This window comes from Thunnus albacares, chromosome 9 (genome assembly GCF_914725855.1).
Source record: "Thunnus albacares chromosome 9, fThuAlb1.1, whole genome shotgun sequence".
Lineage (NCBI taxonomy): Eukaryota > Metazoa > Chordata > Actinopteri > Scombriformes > Scombridae > Thunnus > Thunnus albacares.
In genome coordinates this window covers 6,961,768-6,984,841 of record NC_058114.1, presented here as the reverse complement: position 1 = coordinate 6,984,841, position 23,074 = coordinate 6,961,768, and the positions used below count along the sequence as shown (strand labels likewise).

The following is a 23,074-nucleotide window of genomic DNA, read 5'->3' as shown; positions in this document are numbered from 1 at the left end:
CATGTTAAGATTACTTCATGTGAACTAATTTTGCACTACTCTGAGTGACAGACTATTCATTGCTGACATATCCTGTCACTACTATTGTTGAAGCAGCCAGTTTCCATGATGGGATCATTAAAGTTTTATCCAGTCTAATCCATTACGTCTGTAAACTGTTCCTTCTGCCTTTATCAATTCACCTCCATCCTCTCTCTGTAAATCTCCCTCCTCTCGCATCATCCAACCTCCTCCGTCTCTTATATATAGTAATTTATGTGATGGACTTTTTTTTTTTGCTCTTCCAACCTTCCCTCACACCTCCTTCCTCCCTCCCTCTCCATCTTCATCCTCCTCCCTGTCTCCAGGAGATGTGTGTTAGCACAATTTCGTTAATTAAGAAAGACATCCACCCTCACACCAAAAAAAAAAAAAAAAAAAAAAGCATACGCAAAGTAACGCTGGCTCCGACGTTCATTCTCACACATCCAGTCCTGTAAACAACATGTTCTCTCACTCACACCTAAAAAAACACCCTCCCTCCTCCACACACACACACACACACACACACACACACACACACACACACACAATTTGTTGACAAGCTTGGCTACGCTAGGTAGAACAGCTTGTCGTGTCCAGGCCAGTGCCCTTAGCTTCAACATGACTTCACTAACACCCACTGTGACCTGTTAGAGCCAGACTACCGTCCTACTAAACAACAGGGACCTCCGCATACGAGCTTCCACTGTCACAGATCTACAAGCCATTATTTGCCTTTCTTTCAATAGTAGTTTCATTCTTCCTTGTCGTCCTCGTTGCCATGTTAACTCTACTGACCCTACCGTACCTGCAAGACAAGGCTGGGTCTCAAGGCTATTACCACTTTAGAGACCTTTATTGGCCAAGCAGAAGGCACAAAAACATTGTTAAAGCTAAAATGATTGGTTTCTCCAAGCAAACATGGAAATAGATTTGCTGGGTTCAGCTTGTTAAATGTTAAGATTCTGGTGCACCCAGTAGTCCCCTGGTTAAGACTTTTGTTGCATGTTATACCCCATCCCTCTCTCCCATTGTTTCCTGTCGTCTCTCCTCTGTCACTATAATAAAGGCAGAAAACGTCTCCCCATAAATATAAGTTTTTTTTAAATAAGAAATAAGATTTTCTGCCTTTTTCATGTTTTACATATGACAGTAAAATCAACATCTTTGGGTTTTGGACAGTTGGTCAGAGAAAACAAGACATTTGTAGATGTAACTTTGGGCTCTGAGTCCCGTGATGGACATTTTTCACTGTTTTCTAACATTTTACAGAAAGAACACGAGAAAATAATCAGTAGATGAATCCATAATGAAAGATTAGTGCTGAAACTATCAGTTGATTAATCGGTTAGTTGATTGAGAGAAAGCTGACGACAATTTAGATAATCATTTAAATGATTCAAGTCATCAAGTAAATATGTCAAATATTTGCTGGTTCCGGTTTCTCATATGTGAGGATCTGCTGTTTTTTGACGATGAATCAAAAGTGAAGATCTTCAAATGTGTTTTTGTCCAAACAACCAAAGATATTCAACTGACAATGATAGAAAAACAGACAAAAACAGCAAATCTTTATATTGCAGAAGCTAGAAACAGAGAAAATGTGCTGTTTTCAGTGACTTAAAGCTGGAGTGCAGGACTTTCGTGACGTGTTCACGTTTAAGTTCAGCTGTAACGTTCACCGTCACTACTGTTGCGGCTGTGGCTTGTTTTGAGCATCACACAACCCTGCAAAATGACTCCTTTCACTATCAAAATTTCATCTATTCGGTCTGATAACAGTTGGAAAGTCTAGAGAAGCAGGACGTTTAAATTATTTTATCCATATTCAAGTTAGCAAAGAGCTAACAGGAAGTTAGCCGGCTCGGTGGGCACATGCTCTGTCCGTACAGCATCCATAGCATTCATTCATCCAGTCAGCGTGGGAATGTCAAACCCAACACCAGATTAGAAACTCTGTATACTGTGAGATACAGAGAGATTTATCTGGCGGTGATAGGCTTTATCAGCATTGTGTGAACTTGTTTGGTAAGGGCTTGAATGTAACGTACGTTCGTTTATATGTACAAGTTCTGCACTGCGGGTTTAGAAGATTAATCACCCGTCAGATTGTTGCTGATTCATTTTGTGTCAACAGACTAGTTGAAAAGATATTTCAGGTCTAATCTCCAAAGGAATTAGCATGACCATAAAAAGTTATTTTTAATTATCAATATATCATCAATCCCCTGTGGATGGAAATCCAAGATAACACTCACAAGCAGCAGAGATGCTTCCCTACAGTCAGTAAACTGAGCATCTTCCAGACCTTGATATACTGCAGGCTACAGTCTATAAATAACAGAAATAGGAGCGGGGGATAACAAGCACCCTTGTCAGGAGTCTGACTGCCACCTGATGCCAAGTACACAAACAATCCTCTTGCTCCAAGTCTAAAATTCTTCACACATTACTCCAGTACCCCGTTCTCCAACACCACCTCCCACAGGACACCTGAGGGAACACAATAATAATCCTTTGTCCAAATCCACAAAACATGTGTAAGAAGAAAAATATCCCCTTGATTATCCACAAGAGGGTAAAAAAAAAAAAAAACGTGCTTGACTGCTCTGCAACCGTGATGGAATCAACATATCTGAGTTTCAACAAATGCTCTAAAGTCTCTTCCCTTTTTTTTTTCCGCTTAACAGCTGACAGACTTTAAATTAAAATCAAAAGTCTAGCCAGCTGTTTAAAGCATATCCTCCTTCCTCTACCTCTCCGTCCTCTATCCCCCCTTTATCCTTGTCTTTCAGTTTAGCCGATCAGTAGAGGAGACCGCCTGTCAGTCTCTTGTCCTTCAGTCGGACTTGGCTGCTCCGCTCTGCTGGCCTCCAGCTCACCTCAGCCAGACAGACACAGCATGGCAGCATCCTGGCACTAGCGCACACACACCAAAGGCACACAGAGCTTTAATTCAGACAAACACTTCCTACTTTATGCATGTGCGTGCATGTGTGTGTGTGTGTGTGTCTCGGAGGGCAGGAAGCCAGCTCGGTAATAGGATGTTCCTCGCTTGCTTTGTAATGTCTAAAAGAGCTGGGCTTAAGCCAAGATGTAGGGCAAAAGCAAAGGCACCAACATACTCGGAGCATACTAATGCTATTGTCAGTGCTACGTGCTTTATATCTATATAATATGTAAACCAACCGTGTTCTTAAATACCTATTCATGGAGTTTAGAGATTTAAAAAAAATGCTTGTTTATCTTTTAGTTCATGAGATGATTAACAGGACAAGAGAGTAGAGAGAGAAAAAAATACATTTCTGCTACAAAAAGTTTATCTGATCTTCAATTTCAGATAAATTTGTGATTTTTGGACTGATTGTCGGAAAAAAAAACACAGCGGAGAGACGCTCGGTTTCTCAAGAATGCAGTCACAATCTGATGAATGTCATCTGCTGAAATGATAAGTTGATTAATCGATTAGTCGATAGACAGTAAATTAATCGCCAACTATTTTGACGGTTAATCATTTACAGCATTTTTCAGCAAAAATGCCAAATATTCTCTGGTTTCAGCTTCAGCGTGTAAATATCTGCTGGTTTTCTTTGCCTTCTGTGATAATGAACTGAATAAGGCTGCAACTAATGATTGTTTTCATTATCGATTCATCTGTCAATGATTTTCTTGATTAGTTGTTTGGTCTATAAAAGGTCAGAATATTGTGAAAAATGTTGATCAGCTAAAAATGCTAAAACAAAAAGATATTCACTGTACTCTTACGGAAGACAAATCAGAAAATATTCACATTTAAGAAGCAGGAACCAGAGTATTTTAGCATTTTTTCTTAAAGAAAATGACTCAAAGGGATTATTCAATTATCAAAATAGTTGTCATAGCTGTAGTTATGGTAGCTATTAATTGTCTGTCGATCAATTAATCGATTAATGGACTCATTGCAGCTCCAGAACCGAACGTCTTTGGGTTTTCAAACAAAAACAAAAAAAGGATTTTGAAGACATTGGCTTGAGAAACTGTGAAGGGCATTTTTTTGGCTATTTTCTGCCATTTTATGAGCTAAACGTATGATTGGTTAATTGAGAAAAAAGCGTGAGATGATTGGATAATAAAAAAATAATCATAGTTTCAGCCGTAATTGATTTGGGATAGATGCACACAGCTATTATATATAATCTAAGTCAACACAAACACCATTTTCATGAAGCAACCAGTTACCTTAATGGTCATATTACTGGTATTTAATCAATAACTAGTCTCTACTACTGAACAACCAGTCACATTTCATTTGAAACTGGACAGCCAAGTACCTATCCTATTCATCTGGTAGTCTGTAACATCATGTCATAAAATTAATAATTCTAATAACTGAAATTAGATGGTCAGAAATCCGTAAAACACAACAGCCAATCAATTCTTTTACATCCCATCTTGCGGACGATAATCTGTAATCTGACATCAGGCAGCCAATCATGTGTAATCTGACATCAGACAGCCAACAGATTAATCTCATCAGCGTACTCGGGGGGATTATGACGGTCCGTCAGCTGCCGGCGTCTACACTCATCACATCATAGCGCGCTTCTCTTTACGAGAGCAGCAAGACAACGCGGAGATGAACTCAAACTGTTTTAATGAGCCAGTAATGGAATATCTTGGCACTCCGAATTTCAGTTTGTCATTTTCCATTACTGAAATCATTCCTTGGACTTATTTTATTGGACTTCTGATGATAGTAGATTTACTACAGTGGTACTGGACTTTTTTTTTTTTTTTTTTTTATAATACTGCAGCTGATTTTTAAGCCAATTGTTGCACTTTGTATTTCTACTGGCTGTTCACTTGTTGCAGTCGCTATTGGCTCCGTTTCCATTTCCTCTCTCATCCCATTCTTCCATTTTTTCCTCACATCATAAGGTTTTTTTTGGGGTGGGGGTAGGGGGGGGGAGGGGGAATTCATCCAAGACTTCTTGGAGAGTTTGGGCTAGTCAGGAACTGCTGCTGTTGTGGACATGCAAAGACCATTACGAGTTCAACAGATACTGCTCATATTCCCTGAAAAAAAAAAGCATATTTGCCTTTAATCGTGATTTAAAACGACACTGAAGGACAAACATCAACCGTACAAGTATTTTTGCACATATTTAACACTTCCATTAATAGATTAGTCAACAGTTACACCTCTATGATAGTAAACTAAATATCTTTGGGTTATGGGCTGTTGGTCGGGATGGAAAGAAGGTATTTGAGGACGTCACCTTTGGTTTCGGGAAGCAACGACAGACATTCCTCACTGTTTTCACACATTTTATAGACCATACGATGAACCGATTAATCGAGAGAACGCTCAATAATGAAAATAATTGTTATTTGCAGCCCTAAACATTTTTCCTGATGGGACCATTCTTCACAGCTTGAAGCAAACAGTAGCATCATCAAAATGTTCAAATGCGACATTATTTCCGATTCAATTCGACCTTCTCTTCTCTTAAAAGTCTTTGAGTTCTGTTCACTAGCAAATCTGTCCATCTCATCTTACTGGGAGTTCAAACTGACACAGCAGACTACATCCTATCTCCATACTTGGCATTTTATCTCAATGCTGAGGGGGGGGAGGGCGGGGGCAATAAAAAACAAACAAACCTGAATGGACAACATGAATGGGGAATCCTGACAAATCACATCTGTGTCCATGTGTACTCTATTTCACAATCCCTTTTGAATCACAGACAAGCAAACAGTTATCTCTTTGTCTCCGGCAGCACAGTCGTGTTACATATTGAGGGCTGAGCAAGCAAAAAAAAAAAAAAAAAATGCTTATTTTAAACTGCACATAATAACCACTGAGGTCAGCTGGAGGAGTATCATCTCAGAGAGGTTAAGTCCTCGCTCTCTCTCTATGTCTGTCTCTTTCTCACACACACAGGGGATGCTGCTGCTGGCTGCAACAGCTTGTGATGGCCAACACCCCAAAAAAAACACAGGCTGGAGCTCAACATATAACTCTAATTTAAACACATATTCACTGTATTAACCACATGCTGCAACGCATCATTAAAGCAAAGCATATCAACCAATGTAAGGGGGCTGATGTAAATGGAGATATTGCACACACACACACACACACACACACAGGCGGTTGATCAGTCTACTTGACAAAGCTTATGTTTTACTGACTTAACTAATAAAATTTGGCATGACTTGTGTTTATGAATGATACGTTCAATAATAATAATAATATAGACACAAGCATTATGAGGCGTTGATCCGCTGATTCAGTTCATTTGAGCATTATGTGTCCCCCTTCTAATCGCATGGAAGACAAAAGATTTGGATAACTGGCCACAAAGAGACTCAATCAGTTAATGAGACAAACGGTTGTAAAGTTTAAGTTAAGGTTGATTTTTAAGGAGACTGAGCTGGACGGTGGTCTGTCTGCTGCCGGGATCCCACCGTCTCTCCACCCTGCTACCGGGAATCTCTGCCAGCTTCTCTTTCAAACAGGGTGTGACACACACTCACACACACACACATACACACACACTAAAAAACCCCGTCAAGATACAACTTCGTAACTTGCCAGTGTATAAAAATAACGTGAATTTAATGGCGCAGATATTATTAAAGATGACACGTATCCAGGCGGAGAAGGGAGGCGGCGTGACCCCCCGGTTGTCTGTGCCCGTGTGTGTCTGCAGGGTTTGCCTTTTGTTCCGCCGCCGCTGTCACAGCCGTTAAGGTGCACCGCGGATTAGCTCTAGCGTTAGCCTCGCCGGCTAACAGCGCAGCCGGCCAGCTAGCGTTAGCCGCTCGCCATTCACACAAAGCTAAAAAAAAAAAAAAAAAAAAAAAAAAGGTAACACGGCACCTTTCTTCCACTCCATTTCCCAAAACTAGTCGTGTTTTTTTCCGCGCAGAAAACACACAACAAACAAGCTAAATAGTTGGGATAGAAACACAGTTTGAAGAGTTTAAACGTACCCAGAGCTCCGTTCCCCAACTCATTGCGGATTCCTCCTTCTGAGTTCTCCCAGAATGGACGCAGTTTTCCCCGCTTAGTCTCTCCTAAACTGCCGCTGGGAGTCCGGTCCTCCTGACTGACTGTCTGCCGACAAAACACACACACACACTCCTCCTCCTCCTCCTCCTCCTCTTGCTCTCCGCCTGTGCAGCAGGGCCGCCCAAACCAGGGGCCCTGGACCACATTGGCACCAAACAAACACTGTAATTGCCATCCATTTAGGTGTGATTTTTAAAAACAAGGACATATTAAAGTCCTGTAATAAAACAAAATAAAGGACAGAGCATTTCATTTTAGATTCAAATTGTATTATTATTTTTTAAATATGATCATTTTCACAAATATCATTTCACAAATGGACTAGAATGAATTGTATTTAATTAGCTGTCTCAATTTATAGGACACACATTTCATTAGAGCAGCAACAATTAGTTGATTAATCAATTAGTGGACAGAAAATTAATCTTCAACTATTTTAATAATAGATAAATTGTTTTGATAATTTTTTTTTAAGTAAAAAAGGCCTTAATGCTCTTGTTTCAGCTTCTCAAATGTTAATATTTCTGGTTTCTTTAGTTCTCTATGACAGTAAACTAAATATATTTAGGTTGTGGACTGTTGTTTGGGACAAAACAAGACATTTTAGGTTGCATCTTGGGGAGACATTTTTATTTTTCACCATTCTCTGACATTTTATAGACAAAACAACTGATTGATTAATCAAGAAAATGAAAATAATTGTTGCAGCCCTACATTTCATTTAAAATTTAATATTTTTGTTATTATTATATTATTGTGTCAGCCCACCTTGTCCCCCATCAAGGCAACATAAAACTTGATTCTTCAGATAACCTGCCATAGTATTAAACTCATAAAGATCCACAAACTGATTATTTTGGACAACAATCCAAAAAAAAAAAAAAAAAAAAGAGGTTTTTCAGTTTTTGCCTGAACCCAATAACATATATACAAATAAGAAAATAGCATCTATGATCCATGTGTGGGATAAATTAAGCCCTGAAGAGATGTGAAACTCTTATAAAGTCTTATAAGCTATATGATCTATCTTTTCATCATTTATATGATTCATGTCAGTGAGAATAAAACATCAAAACGGCATCAATATGTTAATTTGGCTGTGATTATAACTGGCTTGTCACTGCTCTGAGAACAATCAGAGAGGAAGTCAAATGAATGAGATATTGATGAAAAGGGTTTTCAAAGTCTGCTCTCAATGTAGGTCGGTGGCAGAATTTACAGCTGAAGGTTTGATGATAGCACTGTAGCTTTTGTTTTTCATCCTGTCCTCTAAAGTGGAGGAAGTGACTGCATGATGAGAGTTATTTACATAGGAAAATACCTACAGTTGTGCTTTTTTTCCACCAGATATGATAGGAGTTGGGCCAGTTAACGTTTTTATGCTATAAATGTTTTGCATACTTTCAATATGTGACCATAAACGACCTTTGTAGACAAGTTCAAACATAGACCATGTTTAAGTACACTATGGGTGAGCCCAATTCATTTATTAGTGAATGAGTAGTTCCCTCTAGTGGCCAAATTGTATCACTACAACTGTAGTCTATCAAATTAGAGAAAGCCAAATAGTAAATAGAATCAAATAAAAGCAGAGAATAGAGCCTAAATTTAGAGTCATAATTTTTTAACTCTAATTCACTCAATACACTAATGTCCAGTAAGGTGAATGATTGTCCTTGAATATAAGAGAGAAAATCTGAGGATTCATCGATTAGTAAATCCAGAGAAAATCCAATCAGCTACGTCGTTTTTCCAATTAAAAATACCAAACATTTGCTGGTAGCAGCTTCTTAAATGTGAGGATTTGATGCTTTTCTTTGTTAAATATAAAAGTAAACTGAATATATTTAGATTTTGGACTGTTGGTTGGATAAAACAAGCAATCTGGAGATTTCACATCGGACTCTGGGAAATTAAAATAGGCATTTCTGACTATTGTTTTTTGACATATAGCCAAAATAATCAATCGCATAATCAAGAAAACAATAGATATTGCATATTTATACTCACAGGTAGTAGAGGTAATAATCTAGAGTTTAAAGATAGAACAATAGATACAAAGGACACTAAGAAGGACATTGATAGCCTATAATAACAGTGCTTAAAAATTCTTAACACTGTGTATACACAGATATTTTAAATGATGCAAAACAGCTGGATTAACATATCATTAGAACGTCTACATGGGAAGGCATCATAGTAATATAGTTGTCTATTTGTTTACTTAAGGGAAATACAGTGGTGAAAAGTAACTGCGGTGAGTATTTACTCAAACACAGCACTTAAGTACAATTTTGAGGTACTTGCACTGTAAGATTGAAGGTTGTTTTTTTTTGGCTCGTGACCACTTACCAAAAATGACTGTCTGGTTGAGGCTCCTTGTCGTGTTTCAGACGTCTTTGACTTGTTTGCAGTTCAACCAAAGAATAATTTCCCTTCTGAACTTCTCACATTGTTTCATTTTAATAACATTGTGGCTCAGAGGTCAAATGATCCAATATTTTACAATAAAGAAATAAATAAAAATGAAATAGAAAAGTAAAAATAAATAAACATCAATACAAATGTGTGTGGCAGAAGTTTCTTTTTCCTTCTTTCTGACCCCATTAACCCTTATGTAGCCTACTGTTCAGGTCAAATTTGACCCATTTTTACATTTGAGAGCAGTAAAAACTCCCTGCACACCTTTCTTTCTGAAATCTTATAACTTTTTGACGTTTGAGTGACCCAGAATATACAAAATTGGAAATATTTTAACTTTTACAGCTGGTGCATATTTTTGCCTATAGATATTTTTGTAAATATGACTTGTATTTATTTAAAAAATATATAAAAAATCACTATTCAAGAATGTTGTCGTATCCTTCACGTTCAATAAAATTCACTGAAATCATGATGGCTGTAATGGTCTCCTGTTTTAGGTAACATAGGACCATAATAGTGTGACTTAAGTAAAAGTACATAAGTATTAGCAGAAAAATGTGCTTAAAGTATGAAAAGAAGTACTCATTTCATCCCTCTGACTGATATGTTATCATCAGGCAGAGGAACTAAACCAGTACTTTAGCTACATTTTACTGCTAATACTTACGTGCTTAGGATTTTTCATGCAGGACTTTTACTTATAATGGAGTATTTTTGCATTGCTGTATTTGTATTTTTACTTAAGCAAAGGATCTGAATACTTCTTAAGCCACTGTGTATGACTTCACTCATTTCAACTTTATATGGGGACTTGGGGGTCTCCTCTGTGGATCATTTGGCTTCCTGAAAATACTGCCGTGACCCGGATTCGAACCGGGGTTGCTGCGGCCACAACGCAGAGTACTAACCACTATACGATCACGGCGAGCTGTACTTCAGATGGGAGCCTGTGCGTTTCCACAGAGATACTTCACACTTATATTAGTCATGACATTCAGTTGGGTGAAGATCCTGCATGAAAAGTCCTACTTAAGTTAAAGTACATAATTATTATGAGCTTGATGTAGTTAAAGTATTAAAGTTAAAGTAGTGATTTGGTTTCTGACTGATATATTATTATATATGACATCATTAGATTATTAATACTGAAGCATCAGTGTTAGAGCAGCATGTTACTGTTTTAGCTGCTGGAGGTGGAGCTAGTTTGAACTACTTTATACACAGTTAACTAATTTAGTCCAGTGGTTCCAAACCTAGGGGTCAGGCCCCTTCTAAGGGTCACCAGATAAATCTGAGAGGTCATGAGATGATTAATGGGAGAGGAAAGAAGAAAAAACAAAGTTCTGATACACAAATATGTTTTCAGTTTTTGGACTTTTTCTCTGGTCTTGATTTTTGCTGAAATATTGGATCATTTGAACATTTATTGAAATGAAACTATGTGAGACGTTTAGAGGGAAAAATCACTATTTGGTGGAACTGTTAACAACTCATAGACATCTGAAATGTGACCCAATATAATATAATATAATATAATATAATATAATATAATATAATATAATATAATATAATATAATATAATATAATATAATATAATAGTATTTTTTAGATCGTTGTGCTGTACCTGCCCGTCCTGTAGGTGGCGCTAATGTATATTCCAGCTGTCAAACCGCCAACAAACACAATAAGGAAGAAGAAGAAGACTTCTCCTACTAGACAGTAAAAGGCGATGTAGTTGTAAATTTTCAGCTACTAAAAGTTGTGTTATCAGCTGTGTTTCACTAAATTACAAACAGACATGTACCGGTGCATGACGAGGTAAGAGCCGTTAGATCTTTTTCCCTCCGTAAATCCGTCCGTTCATTTATGACTTAAAGTCCACTCAGATGTCTGCTCGACCTTTGGCATACATTTCTTTTTCTATACTTTAAGCTAACGATTTTCTTGAACTGCGAGCAGTGTCCATACATACTACACTAATGTTTCACTTTATACTCATAATACGTTTAAATTTGCATTAATAATATGCATACATAAGCAAAAATGTGTCTGCTGTCGTTGAACCCTAACGTATATGGGTACGTATGTTTCCAGGGTGGTTGGGTTCAGACTGTTAAATAGCCTATTTAAGCAAATAAATAAGCACTTATTAAAACATTAAGGTGAGTATCTGTAGGTGACCTCAGAGGGACAAAGGGGTAAAGAGCTGTGAGGTTGAGTTTTTAGGTACTGAAAGGCATTTCTGAAATGCAAATGCTGGTGATTCTTCTGCTTCAATGTCCTTAAATGATCCGACCACCAGGGATCCCCAGTCAGAGTTATAGGCAGTCAGCAATGTCAAGTATATGTCGTTTAATCACCTAATTAGATACTGTTATATCCCTCCCTTGAAAGTACAGTGTTGGAGGAATTATTCAAATCCCTTTCTTAAAGTAAAATATCAACACTACACCTTAAAAATACTTCAACTGCAGTTTATTTGAAGTGCACATCACCCAAAGAGTCTCTGCACACTTTACCAGTTAAAAAAAACATGACAGTTTAATATCATGACATGAAAAATACTCCATTATAAGAAAGAGTCATGCATTTAAGATATTACTTAAGTAAAAATATGAAAGTATTATCAGCAAAATGTACTCAAAGTATCAAAAGTAAATGCACCTGTGAGTGTTATTATACATTACTGTACATTGTAGGATTATTATTACTGTTGCATGAACGTATAAATAATATCTTACTGCTGTAGTTGGTCAACGTGGAGCTAATTTTAAATATGTTATATACTGTCAGTTTGATCTACAACAATGCATCATATTTTATAAGCTGATTATAGGTTTTGTATATAAAGTCTTAATTGATAAAGTTACTACTATGCACAGTACAGAAGAAAGTGGGACATCTTTTCCTCTTCTCCCAAATCAATTACAATTCCTGTTTATCCTCTCCAAAGTCCAGAGGGGCTGGAGTCTATTTCAGCATGCAGTAAGTGAAAGTCAAAAGACACCCAACAGGTCTGTCATGGGGCTACCACCTATAGACTGACCGTCCAGCTCACACATACAGGTAATTTAGAGTTTACACTGGACCTCATCAGCAGGTCACTGGACTGTGTAACCCAGAGAAAACCCATACCAACACAGGGAGAATATACACACATACTGCAGACAGCTGGGGTCAGCTTCCAACCTTATAACCACCAGAGCCATCTCTGTCATTAAACAGTGGACAAGTTATTTAATCCTGCACCAAGACTACTCTGGAGCTACTCTACCTGAGGAGTGATTTAAGTCCCATCTGTTCATTTGTATTCATTGCTTTCTCTCTCTGTTTCCTGAAGAAGTGTGTGTAGTGGAGGGAGAGTGTGTCCTACCTTTGTGCCTGCTTATAGCCAGTCATCATCATCATCATCATGGACTCTGAGAAACACAGCAGAGGAGAGACAACACAGGTGACTACATTACTGGGACTCCAGTAACTATAAGGGACTATAAGCTAAAATATAACCCACTCACAGCATCTTCCAGTGGTTTTTATGATGGATTGTACTGATCAATTTGAGTAAAATATTGATCTTCTTCTTACCAATGTTGCGATTTAAATTTGGATTATTTTCTGATATGATTGCACCAAGCATAATCACAAACTTACTGCTTTCTGCATTAATAAATACTGCACTTCATGTAAAATATTGCATTTGTCAGTTGAGATCCCTCAGGTCAGTCCAAGAAAAGTTGCTTAGTTTTCTATTAAGCTCACATTCATAAAGATATTACATTAGTGGTATACTCGATGTTACCCAATAATATTCAAATATAATCATGACATTCAAAAGTGGTGTTTAATTTATTGATGGCAGCTACTTAGTCGGCCAGTTACAGTAATAATTGTCACAGAATTAACATTAATTAGCTACAGCTGAGTACGTTTGCTGGCAGCGGATGTCATCATAACCTTTGAGCTCATGCTTTAATTTGCTACAGTTCTCTACAACACAGAGTCACTTGCATAATAACAATTAAAGCGGCGACTCCTGTGATTTTCAATTTAAAATGATTCAGCTCTGCTTCCCTGCTACACAGCTAGAAACCGCCTGTTTGATCTCCAGAGACAGTTCCAAAAATTAACCTGGCTGCATGAGTTATGATGTGTAATAATAATGATATTTTTAAAAAAAAATTGTGAATAAAAAGGTATTGATTGACAGAAAATTAATCGGCAACTATTTTGATAATTGAATAATCATTTTAGTCATTTTTCAAGCAAATAAGCAAAACATTCGCTGGTTCAAGAGTCTCAAATTTGAGAATTTGTCACTTTTTTTGGTCTTACATTAATGTACATGTAATATTTTGGGGTTTTGGACTGTTAGTTGAACAAAATAAGACATTTTAGGACGTCACCTGGGACTCCAGGATCTTGTGATGGGCGTTTTTCACCATTTTCTGCTGTTTTATTGACAAAATCATAAAAATAATTGATTTTTATAAATAATTGAATAACATATTTTCAGATATTCCTCTATAATTGTCACATCTTTCTTTTTAATCATGTTGTCAACAAGCCATAAATATGTTTTCCATGTATGAATCTTGTGGTGCAGGCTGGCTGAGCAGCGTCTGCGGTGTTCAGTCCGCTGCATGAGCTCTGCAGCCAGGAAGAGCAGAAGTCTGCGCAGTGCCTTCCCGGTGTTGGAGCTGCCCCTCCAGCCCATCCACCAACATGTTTATGAAGCCAACCTCCGAAACAGCAACAGCTGCCGCAACAAGTAAGTTCTGCTCTCGTCAGCCTGTGCTGTCCAGCTCGGATCAGTTCTTAGTTTATTCCACCCTCTGCAGATAAATTTGTAGATGCATACCATTCATTAGGTTGCTCTCTTAGGTACATGGAGTTGAGTGAAAAGGTTAAAAAAGGTGGAGGGGAAAACGCCATAGCCAGACACACCCAGAGAAACAAGAAGTTGTTGGTGAGGGATCGGCTGCGGCTCCTGTTGGATGATGAGGACTTCTTGGAGCTGTCACCGTTCGCGGGTCTGGGTCTGCCGTACGGGGACATCCCTTCAGCCGGGTGCCAAACTGGTCAGAAACCACTAACTAGAGAAATTTATTTTTTAGTATAAACTACAGACTGTGAGGCTAACTGCCTCCAACTTACTCTGTTTACTCCACTTCTTTTAATTCAGATGCCGAGCAATTCATTTCCCACCAAATGTGGCGAACTCACATGTCCTTTGCTTATGTCTCTCTGTGCTATATGTGTTTTTATGTCTATTCATCCAGGTATTGGCAGGATAAACGGCCTGTGGTGTGTGTTCATCGCCAATGATGCCACAGTGAAAGGCGGCACAGCTTATCCAATCACAGTAAAGAAGCAGCTGCGAGCACAAGAAGTGGCAATTCAGAACCGCCTGCCCTGTGTTTACCTGGTTGACTCTGGAGGAGCTTTTCTACCACTGCAGGTTAACACACACACACACACACACACACACACACACACACCTCTGCTTTATTAGGTGTTTGTCTTTTCAGAAGATCCAATCTCTAATTCTCTGTTTGTGTCCAAATATCCAGTCAGAGATCTTTCCTGATAAGAACCAGGGAGGAAGGACGTTCTATAACGAAGCCATCATGTCTGCCATGAAGATCCCACAGGTAAAGACATTTAAACTATGACAGGAATGCTACCACAGAACAAGAAGTAACTCAAACGGGGTGTAAAGTATTTAATGTGAGTTCTTTTTATAATTATCCTTTTGGTGCCAGTTTGTACAGCGCTTTAAAAACAAATAAAATAGTCTCAAAATCAATTCTATATTTCCTGTTAATCAGTGAAGGGAGGCCAACACTGGGTATGTGGTCTCTGTTCTTGGTGCCAGTGAGGAGTCTCTCTGCTGCATATTGAAGCAGCTGCAGGCGAGATAAGGCTGATGTTTGAGAAACTTTAAAAGGGCTAACGATCGTGTGTAATGTGAAACGTATAGCTCGTAATTGATTAAAAGATGTTGGCTACAGAGAGCAAGTATAGCAGCCCAACACAGTTTGTCACTTGTACTTAGGCCGTTTTTTTTTTGGTAAAAATCATTAAAATTTAGATCAAAGAACTGAAATGTTAAAAAAAGAGTACCAATGACCAACAGTGTGCAAGATTATTTGGCTCCTTCTCAGTCAAGTTTTTGATCCTACACAATAAGACTTCATGGTTTGAAGAAGAATTTTGTCAAAAATTGCAATTTGAAGTTAAGTCTTCATCCTAAAGGTGTCGGTGGTGTGCGGTTCATGCACGGCGGGTGGAGCTTACATCCCCACCATGGCGGAGGAGACAGTGATGGTGCACCGGATAGGGACCATATTCTTGGGAGGACCGCCGCTCGTCAAGGCCGCCACAGGAGAGGAAGTCACACCGGAGGACCTGGGAGGAGCCAGGCTTCACGCTGAGTAGGTCCATAAATCAAACCAACTCGATGGGAGTCAGGTGGTGAAATACACCCAGTTAACTTTTTAAACAGGATTATTTGTCTTTGGAGAATTACTGTATGAATAAATTTGATTTGAATTTGAATACATTTACTTCGTCAAGCCTGTTCATTTGTCTTTATCTGGTTACAGGGTGAGCGGCTGTGTGGACCATTTTGCCTGGGAAGAGAAGGAGGCGTACGAGTACACCAGAAACATCATATCCACCCTCAACTTCCAACTGCCTGAGGAAGAGGAGGAGGATGAGGAGAAGATGAGGAAGAGGAAAGTAGAGGAGGAGCCGCTTTATAGTTCAGAGGAGCTTCTGGGGCTCGCTCCCAGAAGTTACAACTACAGTCTGGATGTTAAAATGGTACAAAAAACACATACAGTACATATGATCAGACACACAAAGTTATTCTCTCTGTGGACTGTGTAGTCAGCAATTTGTTTCTAAGGGCTGCAACTAACAATTATTTTCATTATTGATTCATCTGTCAAACATCTGTCTTTGGGTCTATAAAATGTCCAAAAATGGTGAAAAATTACGATCAACCTTTCCCAGATGCCAAAGTGACGTCTTCAGATGTCCTCTTTTGTCCAACCAACAGTCCACAACCCAAAGATATTTAGTTTACTGTCATTGAAGACTAAATAAACCAGAAAATATTCACATTTTAGAAACCAGAATCTGCAAATTTGGTCATTTTTCCTTTAAAAAATTACTCAAAATGATTAACCATTAATCAAAATAGTCGATCAACTAATCGTTGCAGTTCTGCTTGTTTCCAGTCACGGTTGTTAGTGTCTCATGGATGCTGATGGGTATTAATGACATGCTGTTGGGTTTTTCTGTCTGTTTGTCCAGGTAGTTAGTCGGCTGACCGATGGGAGTCGCTTCCAGGAGTTCAAAGCTCGCTATGGAACCACACTCACCACTGGCTTTGCAAAGATACATGGGTAAAAGATACAAACACACACACACACACACATACTTTGGACAATTTTTTGCTTTTGTATTCTGAAGACCCCTGTACACCCACAAACTCAGTGACCTCTCACCCTCATGAGATTAGCATCTGACCTCAGTAATTTCTTAATCAGATTAGCACACTCTGACGGGGGGCCAAAACAAACCTTTGTCACTTTACCAATGAGTAACTGTCATGCAAGATGTCTGATTTGTAGGAGGAAACTCATTTCTAAAAGCGGTGTTGATGCTGAGTGGATAATCCTGGTTTAAAGACATGAATTGAGTCGATTTATTGCTTTAATGATGCGGTCAGCTCTTATCGATGCAGTCAATACAATACACACACACACACACACACACATGCACGTTAAACACACAGTTCAAGTTCAAGTAGAAGCTTCACATAGTTCACACTGTTAATGTTTAACATTAAATTACATCCTCTGCTATTTCATGTTGCCAACAGAAACAAGATCTTTTGCTGAGTTTTAACTGATTCATTCCATCTTTCAGTTTGATGATGCATAGTGTCACAAATTTTGTTGTTACACAAATACTAAGACCAGTAATAGACATTTTAAATAATAATGAACTAAACCAGTAATACCACCAGCAGCAGCAGCAGCAGCATAGCTCCAGCTGTCATTGTACGCCACAGGGTCCTGTTTCACCAAATTTGCAACACGCAAGCTGCAACTTACAACATGATATAATTTCCTCGTGTTAATTTTGACACATTTAACTAATTAAAAGAAACACTATTCTTGTGCGACAGGCATGAGCATGGAAGAGGACTGTAGGACTCGCAAGTTTATCTGCAGTTTACTTGTGTTTTGTGAAAAAAACTAGCTTTGCTTATGATCTAAAATTCTAATATATTGTATTTTTTTTGTGTTTATGTCCCGCGTTAGTCACCTGGTAGGGATAGTAGCCAACAACGGAGAGCTGTCAAACGAGGCTGCTCTGAAAGGTAGCCACTTCGTCCAGTTATGTGACCAGAGAGACGTCCCCCTCCTCTTCCTCCAGAACACAGCGCCGACAGCAGCACTAACACTCTCCACAGCACAGGTATTCACTCCCAGTGACACACACACACACACACACACACACAGGCTGTAGAGATTTCTTTAAATGCACATATATTAAATGGATTGTAAAACTGAAACTAAAATAGTACACATGTCTTTTCATAGATTATTCATTATATTTACAAAAATATTTACTCAAAAACAAAGGTAATGTCGTACAGATGTTGTAGGACATCAAATTTAGAATAGTTTTACTTCCAGAATAGTAGAAAATTATGGAATTTTTAATAAGATTTGTTTGATATCTGTATTTGGTGTGTTTGTGTGTCTCTCTTTTAGGCAGAGATTAACAGCAACCGCCTGAAGGCTCAGGGTTCAATGATGTCAGCAATAGCGTGTGCCTCCGTCCCCAAAATCACTGTGGTGATTGGCGGTTGCCATGGTGCTGACAGCTATGCAATGGTGAGACTCTCTTTTTAATGAAGAAAACTAAATATGCTTTTTTTCTCCTGACAAATGACATTAACAGAAGGCATTATCTTCCTAAATGATCACACCTGTCACTCTGCAGATGTTTCTTTTAAAAAATTATTATATATGATTTTTTTAATTGGTGCAAAGTGACAGTACAGAGAGACTGACAGAGGTAGACACAAAGAGAAATAGATGAATGAAAGAGGCTAACAAACAACATCATATGTACGTTAAAATGGAGGAAGCATGACAAAAACGTGTCAAAAGAAAACAAAGCAAACAATAATAATAATAATAATAATAACATGCTAAGCCTGCAGATCTTTCAACCTGTTTTTCAGTCTTATGTTAGTTAGCTAACCACTACAGAAATTCTCTACGTAATCATTAGTTCCTCCTACCATCATCCTGTATACTGATGTATGAGTTGGGATTCAGGATTAATCCCACAATAATTTTAATCCTGTTTCTTGGTTGTTTCTAGTGTGGGCGGTCCTTTGACCCTAATTTCCTGTTCCTGTGGCCCAACGCCAGAGTGTCCATGACCGCTCCGGGTCATGCTTGCTCTCTGCTTCCCCCTGACGTTGAGCAGGCGGAAGAGGAGAAGAAGAAGCAGGAGGACAAACTGAACAAGAGATTGGAGGAGGAGAGCTCAGCTTTCTTCGCCTCCGGCCGACTCTGGGATGATGGAGTCATTCTACCTCAGGAGACCAGGAAGGTAAAATATCAAGTTTTGTTTTTTCAGCTGTACATAAAAAAAACAAACATCAATGACAACTTTACCTTTCCTTTTTCCCTTATGTTGTTTACTTATGCAAATCTGTACCTGCAGGTTCTTAGAGACTGTCTGGACATCATCAAACAGCAGCAGTATCAGCTTTCCACAGAGAAACAGCGATCAGCGCTCCTACGTATATAAAAGCCTCCGTCCTTCTCCTCCACACTTCCTCTGGACGCTACAGACACCCGCACATCTCTGATGAAACTGCTGTTTTTACAACCAGTCCGGCTGCTGAAGCCCATCGGTCGCCTTTACCAATATGTGCCGAGAGGATCTACACCAAGATCCCAATGCTAACACTTTAGCATGATTAGTAATTGTGAATGATGAGAATTGTGATAAAATGAGAACTTTTTGCAGAGACTTTTTATACATTCATGTGTTATACAGAAATATCTACAGGAGATACAGATATGATTTTGTTGTCAATCCTCTAATTTGATATTTGATAAAGTGACCAATGGATCAAACCATCAATCATCTTTAATATTGAATTAGTACCCACAATAGTGCACCTTTGGAAGAGACTGTAGGAGATGATGAATATAATGTAATAATGTGTTGTGGCTGCTCCTTAAATGTGTGATAATTAAAAAATGTTTCTAATTTTTGCACATAACACTTTCATTCACTCATACTACAACTACGGGGCTGTCTTAGCATGTTTTATATCTCCAATATTTAATGGCTACCTCTGTTCATACTGACTTGTTTTTTAGCATTGTAAGGGCATCCAGCGATGATAGTGTCGGTCCATTGGTTTGACTTTTCCATGAACATTTTAGTAAAGCAAGTAAACTGCATTATTATGTTCCTGTGACTATAAAACTGAGATGTATTTTAATAGAAATTCCATAAAAGTCACTAAAGTCATTGTAGTTCTGAGGAACTGCAGGGATTCTTGATGTTAAGACTTACACACAGAACAGTTACTGTGGGTTCAGTGTCAGAAAGGATTTTGACAATGATAACCATGTGTCCTGTATGTGTAGGGACAGTAATTCTCACTGTTGGCTTATTGAGTCAAAACACTCCAGAGTGAATCCTGGTGAATCCTAAAGAAGTGCCTGGTGGTTTTGGTCTTCAGTCTCACATTCACATCATGTCTCATTTACTTTTCATGCAAGAAGCAGAGAGTCACCTGATGCTGCAGAACATGTGAACAATTCTCATTGATGTATTTCTGTTAGATTTTTAAATGGTAACTTACAAGTAGATGAGAGTCCACTGCCAATCTTTCTTTTTTTTTTTTAAGATTATGAAATATGAAAAAAAAAGATGTCCAAAAGCACCTCAGTGGAGTTTTTATGTGTAGTGCTGATTTTCACGGTGATTTATTTAACAGTTGTTTTTGTTTTTAAAAAATACCACACTGTAATTATACATGTAAAATAATCATTGGAATGTAATTGTTTTTATTTGTAAAAAAGAAGATAAAAAAATTAAATACTTTTTTACAATAGTTTTACAATTGTAAAACTATTGTGTTTGTTTTTAACTATTGAATGATAATTAAGGCATTAAAATGGAAGAATTTCCTTTGCTACTGTAGCAAGTTCTGTTTGGGAGTAATTTACAGCCAACAACATAACCTATTCTGTGTATCAAATCATATTATAATGCTCATAATACAAGCAGACTTTTTTACTTATAAAATTAATTTGATAATGTTGATATACTATCATTGAATGCAGCACATACTGTTGGCATTGAGTACCGGAGGCAGTGATCCACCAGGGAAACTTTTACTATTTTCCCATCAATAGATGATTTTACAATATAATAACCAGTGCAGGAAGAAATATTGAGATATTTTACCTGAGTAAAAGTAGTTATATCACAGTATAAAAATACTCAATTACAAGTACTGAAACTCAAAGTGAAAGTACAGAAGTATTACAAGCAAAATGTACGTAAAGTATCAAAAGTTAAAGTATTCATCATGTAAAATGGCACTATTTAGAGGGAAATATTGTACTTTCTACTTCACTACATTTATTTGACAGCTTTAGTTACTTTTCAAATGAAGATTTGACACAATGGATAGTATAACAAGCTTTTAAAATACAACACATTGTTAAAGATGAAACCAGTGGTTTCCAACCTTTTTGGCTTTTGACGTCTTACAAAAAGCAGTGTGTAGTCGGGGTCACATTTCAGACGTCTATGAGTTGTTAACAGCTCCACCAAATAATGATTTTTCCCTCTAAACTTCTCACATGGTTTCATTTCAATAAATGTTTAAATGATCCAATATTTTATCAATAATCAAAGATTAGAGAGAAAGTCCAAAAGCTGAAAACAGATTTGTGTACCAGAACTTTGTTTTTTCTTCTTTTCTCTCCCATTAATCATCTCACGACCCCTCAGATTTATCTGGTGACCCTTTGGAGGGGCCCGACCCCTAGGTTGGGAACCACTGGACTAAACTAGCTAACTGTATATAAAGTAGTTTAAACTAGCTCCACCTCCAGCAGCTACAACAGTAACATGCTGCTCTAACACTGATGCTTCACTATTAATAATCTAATGATGTCATATATAATAATATATCAATCAGAGGGACCAAAACCACTACTTTTACTGCAATACTTTAACTACATCAAGCTGATAATACTTATGACCTTTAACTTAAGTAGGACTTTTCATGCAGGATCTTCATCCATTGGAATGTCTTGACTAATATAAGTGTGAAGTATCTCTGTGGAAACATGTTGCTTCCCATCTGAAGTACAGCTCGCCGTGATCGTATAGTGGTTAGTACTCTGCGTTGTGGCCGCAGCAACCCCGGTTCGAATCCGGGTCACGGCAGTATTTTCAGGAAGCCAAATAATCCACAGAGGAGACCCCCAAGTCCCCATATAAAGTTGAAATGTGTGAAGTCATACACAGTGGTGGAAGAATTATTCAGATCCTTTACGTAAGTAAAAATATAAATACAGCAATGTAAAAATACTTCATTACACGTAAAAGTCCTGCATGGGACGTCCTACTTAAGTTTCAACTACTTTATATACAGTTAGCTACAGTTTAGTCCAGTGGTTCCCAACCTACCAAGCTGTTATGTTGAAAGTGAGGATGGATTCGATGCACCACCTATAAAAAGCTTGCAGAACTGATTGATGAGCCTGGAGCTTGCAGAGTTTGTTCAGGAAATATAGGCGCTGTGGACATTTGGCAAAGATGACCTCACTGTTATGTTTAAATAGTATATTCTAGTTTGGGTTATATCACTAGTCTCTACTTTTATTTATTCTACAGTATTTATTTTTATATTTGAGTAAGTCTGTTTAATTATTGTAAATCATTTAGCCTTTAATTGTATTCATTTCCTCAAATAGACCTCATTGTTTTTGTATTTTGTGATTTATGTTAAGTGGCTACAATTCAGTTGAATTTACTCTTAAAAAATCTCTCTAACCAGTGTCCTCTAATCCACAACCCAACCCTTGACTGTTTGAGTCAATTTCTCATTATTCAACTACTATTAATACACAAGAATCAATCAACACTAAATGAATAATCATCATTAAATTCAGCAAATTTTCCACTTTCTTTTTAATGTTTATTTCATGATATTTAAACTCACTCGCTTCCCACCTATTAGCTGGCTTATACTTTTTCATTATGTTACTGATCTCAGGTGTATTGTTGATTATTGATTACTCTCTTCATATTAAATCTTTTTAGGTTTGTGTCATGTGTTCTATGACTATGTGCTGCTGCTGTCTTGGCTTTAACTGCTGTAAAAGACACTTTCAATTTCAGTAAAGTATCTTCCTGGTTACATAAAATTATTATATTTCACATTTCATACTCCATATTTACTCAAATTATTGCACATGCTGAATGCAAAGGTGT

General features: G+C 37.8%; 2 protein-coding genes and 2 non-coding genes across 7 annotated transcripts in view; 2 read left to right on the top strand and 2 right to left on the bottom strand.

The window, feature by feature from the left end:
* fnbp1l (formin binding protein 1-like) overlaps nt 1-7,164 on the bottom strand; it is a 57,703-nt gene extending 50,539 nt beyond the window's left edge. For both annotated transcript variants that reach the window (XM_044362733.1, XM_044362732.1), the window contains exon 1: nt 7,003-7,164. In XM_044362733.1, the coding sequence (XP_044218668.1) occupies nt 7,003-7,026 (24 nt within the window). In that variant the 5' untranslated portion in view covers nt 7,027-7,164. The remainder of the gene's footprint in view (nt 1-7,002) is intronic.
* Nucleotides 7,165-10,358: 3,194 nt separating this feature from the next.
* On the bottom strand, nt 10,359-10,430 carry trnah-gug. Its single transcript has one exon. It is a non-coding gene; the product is annotated as a tRNA-His (tRNA).
* Nucleotides 10,431-11,180: 750 nt separating this feature from the next.
* On the top strand, nt 11,181-19,819 carry si:ch211-198n5.11 (methylcrotonoyl-coenzyme A carboxylase 2). Of its 3 annotated transcripts, XM_044362731.1 has the most exons (14): nt 11,181-11,323; nt 12,459-12,571; nt 12,846-12,956; nt 14,109-14,273; nt 14,387-14,583; nt 14,785-14,963; nt 15,076-15,156; nt 15,761-15,939; nt 16,111-16,330; nt 16,826-16,917; nt 17,842-17,998; nt 18,298-18,420; nt 18,917-19,150; nt 19,265-19,819. In XM_044362731.1, the coding sequence occupies exons 4-14, from the start codon at nt 14,146-14,148 to the stop codon at nt 19,349-19,351; spliced, it is 1,677 nt and encodes a 558-aa protein (XP_044218666.1). In that variant the 5' UTR covers nt 11,181-11,323; nt 12,459-12,571; nt 12,846-12,956; nt 14,109-14,145; the 3' UTR covers nt 19,352-19,819. The 3 variants fall into 3 exon arrangements, with proteins under 3 accessions (XP_044218666.1, XP_044218665.1, XP_044218664.1); XM_044362730.1 differs by lacking the exon at nt 12,459-12,571 and having other exon boundaries at nt 12,849-12,956; XM_044362729.1 differs by lacking the exon at nt 12,459-12,571.
* A 2,133-nt stretch (nt 19,820-21,952) lies between these two features.
* On the top strand, nt 21,953-22,024 carry trnah-gug. The gene has a single exon. It is a non-coding gene; the product is annotated as a tRNA-His (tRNA).
* The last annotated feature ends 1,050 nt before the right edge of the window (nt 22,025-23,074 follow it).

Coding starts and splice junctions, on each gene's coding strand:
- si:ch211-198n5.11 (XM_044362729.1), top strand. CDS start 11,304: ATGTACCGGTGCATGACGAG. Junction 11,324..12,845: donor ATGTACCGGTGCATGACGAG/GTAAGAGCCGTT, acceptor TGTTTCCTGAAG/AAGTGTGTGTAGTGGAGGGA. Junction 14,584..14,784: donor TTCAGCCGGGTGCCAAACTG/GTCAGAAACCAC, acceptor CTATTCATCCAG/GTATTGGCAGGATAAACGGC.